The 6,000-nt window shown below is 43.1% G+C and overlaps 1 protein-coding gene across 1 annotated transcript in view; it reads left to right on the forward strand.

Annotated features, from left to right (window-relative positions):
- Positions 1-4,279, forward strand: part of PKDCC (protein kinase domain containing, cytoplasmic) — a 30,857-nt gene extending 26,578 nt beyond the window's left edge. The window contains exons 6-8 of the mRNA XM_026046293.1: positions 1,015-1,188; positions 3,340-3,450; positions 3,763-4,279. Coding sequence (XP_025902078.1) covers positions 1,015-1,188; positions 3,340-3,425 — 260 coding nt within the window. The 3' untranslated portion in view covers positions 3,426-3,450; positions 3,763-4,279. The remainder of the gene's footprint in view (positions 1-1,014; positions 1,189-3,339; positions 3,451-3,762) is intronic.
- The last annotated feature ends 1,721 nt before the right edge of the window (positions 4,280-6,000 follow it).

Raw genomic sequence — 6,000 nt, forward strand, 5'->3', positions numbered from 1 at the left:
GTGTTCATATAATGCGCTGCCTGAAATGCTAGCGGGCTGAATCTGCAACGTCAGGCAGAAAACGCGTGAACCAAAATGCCTGGAGAATAGGCTGTGAGTCAGGGTAGGCAGCTCCGATTTCCATAATAGATACAATTAGAAGAAACCCAGAATGTATTTCCCCTTTTGAACAGGGTGCAGGGGCGGGTGGGGAGGCAGAACCATCCATTTGTGTGCCTGGAAGCTAAACGGCAATATTTATAAACGATTAGTGAAGTTTGCCGGTGCATTCATTAGAGAGCCCCCCTAAGCAGCGGGGAAGCCGAGAGGAGCCGCGTGCAGGGAACAAGAGGCAGCTCATAAAGGCAAGGGAGACTGAACGGCAGCCAAGGAGGCCGAGGCAGTGGCGGCAGCGCCGCGGCGCTGGGCGGGCACCGAGCGGACATGCCTCGTGCGCTGGGTTTTTCTTCTCTCGGAGGCCCATCAAGCAAGTCCTCTTTTGTGCTGGTCTGAGCAAGCAAAAAAAAAGTTTGCTTAATTAAAAGCCTGGCTTTTCTTCCTGCTCTAAAGGGGCTGGAGGAAAATAGCAGGCTCTTCTAACGGGGAGGGAGGGCTGGGAACGCCTGGCTGGGTCTCACCCTGACAATCCCGCTCCCTGTTGAGAAGTAGGACAGTGAGTCAGTTCATTCAAGTGGATGCTGTTTATTCAAAAGGACATTCTTCCTGTAAAACTCCTAATAAAATCAAAGCCTCGTCTGCGCAGTGGGGAAAGGGAAAAAGCGTTTTGTGCACAGGCTGTTTATTTACAGACACTTTCTAGGAGGGAAAAAAAGGTGAAAGGAAAAAAGGAAAAGCAAAATAAGGTGCAGAGCTCTAAGCACATTTGGAACTAAAATGGTGCTGCTTCAATCTAGCTGTTCACCTTTTCCATCACATCTCCCTCTGCTAAGTTTTTATAATAAACTTTATGGAGTAAAAAACGCCTCGGTTAGGCTAGAGCTCTTGAAGTGATTGCTTTGCTCCGGTTAATTGCAGAGTACAAGCGAGTGCCTGAAGCTTTTATTCCCGATGAGAACTACAGATGCTGGCCGTCGTACCATCACAAGGGCTGCCTCCTCTCCGTGTTTGACGTCAACGAAGCCATGGAGATCTGCGACAGCTACTCGCAGTGCAAAGCTTTTGTCTTAACCAACCAGACGACTTGGACAGGTAGGTCATGGATGCTGCTCAAGAGAAACAGCAGCTGAATCTCATTCTGGCTGCTTTCAGTGAAGCAGTGTTTTAACACAGTTTGAGGAACATACTGTGCTTGTCTATGGGAGCCACCATCAGCAGCCAGAAATAGGATCATTTCTGAAGTTTCAGCTTCAGTAGAGCTTGGCTCTCGATGGGCTTTTCTTTGCCTTGTTGGGGAATAGGAATCTGTGGCTGGCCTCCAAGGAGCTGGAATCAAGGGCTGCTGCATGTGGGCCATAGGATTCCCCAGCTTGGGGATCCCAAGCTTTATTTTAAAATGCAGCAGCAGAAACAACAAAAGTCCGTGACTTGTTTCTGCAGTTAAATGTGCAGGATGTGGCCCAGCATCTGGATTTAAATAAATCTTTCCAGTCCGCATGGTTGTTGCGGTTTGACACAAAATCAAACAGGTTCTCCCACGCATCCAACCAGCTGGGACTTTCCGAGTGATGTAGGCGATGCCTGGCTTCTGATGGGAATGGTGTGCTTCCCTCGGCCTGGGTTTGGCTCGAGGACAGAAAGGAGGCACTGTTCAAAACCAGAGAGAAATGGAAGTGCCCAGCGCTCTGTATCATGGCTATGAAGAACTTTGGAGGGGAAAGCCCTGCTTGCCACCACAGCTCAACTTCTTGTCTTGTGTAACAGAGTATGGCTGGCTTGGAGGGATAAATACATTTCCCAAGAGTTCTGTGAGCCTCGTAGTTGCGGTGTGGTCCCACTGAAGTCACTCAGTCAGTGCCGATTCACATTAGTGTAGAATGTGTCTCCCTGTTTCTGAACCGAGTGTAAGCTTATTTCGAGGAATTTTCACAGTAATCTGAGAAATTAATATGTTGCAAATGTCTACTGAGAATCTGAGATGACTGTTGGTGGACATTCAAATGCACATGGTGTTTGGTAACATGCAAGGAGTGCTGTGTGTCATTGTCACCCATAGCTGCTCTCCCACCCCAAACCGCCAAGGCTACGGCCTGGCTGGCTCCCCTGCTCTCGTCTAGGAAAGGAACAGTGGCTGATTTAAGTCCTTCCCCTGCCATAGACTTCTTGGGTGGCATGTAACTTAGGCTCCAAGACTCATCTCTCTTTCAGTAAAACTGAGATCTTGGCATGTCTTAATTCTTAACATCAAATTGGATCCTGTGTGCAGTTGGGTATTTTCATTGTGCTTAGGTGAACAACATAAATGTACATCAAGACAAACTTCTATAAGCTCAGTGTGGGCCCCTGTCTCTGAAAGCATTACAGTTGAATAGAAACTTCAGAAATTTCCCACATATCAGAGTGTTTTGGACTGTGCTGCTGTAGCTTTCTGAAATTGTTATGCTTCTCAGAGAAGGGAACAGGGACTTTGCCCCAGAAAAAGATATTTTATATTAACCTTGCCAGGGACTATTAGCTTGTCATGTCACACTATCTGTAGTTGGACCACTAAAGTTAAATAAGATACTAAAAAAAAAAGTCTTAGGGCAAATGGAAATTCATAGGAAGTTTAGAGCAGGTCCTGTTTCCTGTTGCAATATTAAAAGCAAATGAGTCCGAGTAGCAGTACTGTAAATCTTATTTATTATCAGCTTTGCCATGTCATTCTGATGTATGAGCTCTTGAGTCCCCCAAAACGTGGAAGTTTGAGGTGGAAATTTGGTCAGTAGTCCGGGCATCTGGTTTGCAAGTGTTGGGCAAGAGGGAGTTCAGGGTAAGTAAAATTTAACACACGTGGTGCAGCTCACATTTACACAGATCCAAGCAAAGATGATACTGTCCCTCTACAGTCAAATGAATGCCCTTCCTTTAAGGCCTGAACCCAAACATGTTTATATTGATGGGAGAGTCCTTGAACACATTTCCAAGGATGATGTGCAATTTGTAAAATCTTCAGACCTTTCCCTCAGTTATATTGGGATGTCAATATGCTATATGATCGTAATTATCTACTAGTAAACATACTGAAACTAAGGGACACAGTGCAATTTTAAATGAAAACATTTCAGTTTTAAACCAGTTGAAGAGTTTAGTCTCAGGTTCCCTAAAGAAGATGAAATGTCAGTGTTTCAAAACAGGCAATTGGCTCATCACTTCTAATGACTTTTTTCCCCCCCTTTTCATTCCCTTTCCCGCCCTGTTCAGGTCGGCAGCTCGTCTTCTTCAAGATGGCCTCAAATCCTATCGTGCCTGATCCTGACAAGATAACATATGTGAAAGTGACAGGCTGACAGCTAAAGTGGCTCAGTTTGACTCGTGAGTGACAAGAGCTGTTTGTGTATAAATATAGGCAGCTGTTAGGTGTAGGACGGCTGTGGCCGGGGAGATAATTGCACTATTACTCATTCTAATCTATAGAGTGCTAAACAAAACTTTAAAGAAATAACCTGCATGACCAGGATGAATGTGCAATAAAACAACATTTTGAAAATGTGATTTTTACAACAAAGCAAAATACAAAATATGATACACTGTTAGGGTGTAATTTTGGTTATAAATCAGCTGGCAGCTCTAATTTTTCTAGCCAAGGTTAGCATAACTTTTCCTAACCTGTGTGTATTTGCACAGAGATGAAGGTTGATCGTGTCTGGGAAGTCTGCATCCTCTGCATTGGTATTTATTTGGGCAAGTACAATCACAGCAAACTGAAGCACATCAGTTTGTAAACTAAATATCAAATGTTACTGAAGACAATCAGCACTTGTGCTAAAGCTCTCAAATATGCAAGACCAACGTATTGTCACAATGAAGGAGAACTTCCTCAGATATGTTTAGAATTGCAAGACTGTAGCTACTTTTTTTTGTTGTTGCTTCAAATGTTATCATAAAATTTCATTTTTAATTTAAAGGAGCCATGTTGTAGGTCTAGCAAATGACATAAGCATATGAATAGTCCCACTGAAAGGGTAGGGACTTACCCAAGTGCTGAGTGCTTTGCTGAATAGGGTTAGGCCTAAGCATATGCTTACAATTAAGCCTGTGCTTAAGACTTTTGTTGAATCAAGTTGAAATTGTTCAGTAAGCCACGTCTCTGTCAGACTGGCAAAGCAATCCCTCTGGTGGAACAGTACTATTTTAATCAATATCTTTCAATTATTCATATTTTTTGTCATCAAATCCTTGGTTTTCTAAGGCACTGCTTGCTAATTCTTAGAGTGAATGAAGTAAATGACCTTAATAATGGCAAATGAACGCTAGCCTTAATTCTATATAAAATGCATTTTATAGGCATGGTGTGTCTAGAGAATTTGCTTTCAGTGAAAGCAATAAAGTAAATGCTAAAGTGACCAATGTCATACTGTTTTGTAGTTTGTACAGTCAGGAAAAAAAAGCTTTTGTTTCTTAAATTGTTTATTTTTGTAAAAAAAATAAATAAAAATAAACACAGTTTCTTTCATATGTATTTTTTCTGTGTTGTAAGTAAATGCCTAGATCCTCTGAAGACATAATGTATTGTAAGTAAACGAAGTGGGAAGTATTTTTTCAGGAAGGAACTTAACTTCTATTCACTGTTGTCTTTTGGGAGCAACAAAGTGACCATTAGATGACGTTTTAGCAACTTTTCTTGCTCCACAGTTTGAGTCAGGTCAATACGAGTCTTTTAGCATCATTTTAGTCATTTAGCATTATTTTAATAATTTCCCGTTAGGAAGCGGCGAGAGGACTAGAAGAGACTCTAAAATAATTGTGCATAGGAGTAAGTGGTGGATGAGGGTCTCCTTCCTGGCGAGGGAGCCAGTTCTTGTCTCACTGCTGTTTCCCTGAGCTCACTGATACTGTAACAAAACTCACAGCAATTTGCTGACGTGATGGCCTGTAATGGCCAAAATGCACCAATTACCCGACTAGCAGCCATAATAGCTCAGCTGATTGTATCACCGCACGCTTAGGACTCCATCAATCACCCTGTGGTCATAAACAAACATTAAAGGCTCTTCTGAAGAGGCTACGTAAATCATGGCAACGCGTTCTGCACGGATCATGGCAGCGTCTTGGCACTGAGAGCCTGGTCTGTATTTTGAACATCTTAACCTCCCCTGTGTTGCCCTCACATCAAGTGCTATCCACCATTCCAAAACCACTCAACGTTTAAAAAACGTGAATGCTTAAATTCTTTAGTCACATTCCTAGATAAAAATTATCAACAGTGTAAAGAAAAAAAGATACCTGGAGTAATTTTTTAACATTACAGGCAGGCAACTTGAGATAGTTTCATTCTCTTGTTCTCAATGTACCTGAAAGAAAGGTCTCTGAAACCAGAAATTGTTTCTGGCTTTAAACAAACTTGCCAAGCCCATTTACCTCAGTTTTTGCAAACCAGTCAAATAAGCAAGAAAGAAATATAGTTGTTAGTCAAGAAAGTGGATTCTAGGTTTCAGCAGCAATCAACCTTGTGCAGGCAGTTTTATAGCTCTGTGAGAGTGAGGCTTTCCTGTGGAAATGCTGATTAAAGTCTTAATAAGAGAGGCGCAGTACTGCACTCTGTTATTTCAATAGCTGCAATAAGCACTGCTCAAAGTCTGAATTTGTCGGGGAAAGTGTCTCTGGCAGCTGGGGCTCTCATTCAGCAAGCTGCCCAGTTGGTGCTCGTGGCATGGAGGCCTCAGGAAGTCACAGCAGAAGAGGAGGCTCCCGGTGAGCTGGGGCTCTGGGCCGGGCAGCCTGAGCTGCACCGCATTTTCTGTGGAAAAGGCAACTCTTTGCTCCTCCAAAGCCTGACGTTTTGACTGCTTTTCACATTTTCTCCAGCCACAAGGCGCAAATATGAACAGAGGCATCCCCAAGGCTTTAAATGATTGATGTCTG

Source organism: Nothoprocta perdicaria, unplaced genomic scaffold (assembly GCF_003342845.1).
Source record: "Nothoprocta perdicaria isolate Ctin4 unplaced genomic scaffold, notPer1 scaffold_43, whole genome shotgun sequence".
Lineage (NCBI taxonomy): Eukaryota > Metazoa > Chordata > Aves > Tinamiformes > Tinamidae > Nothoprocta > Nothoprocta perdicaria.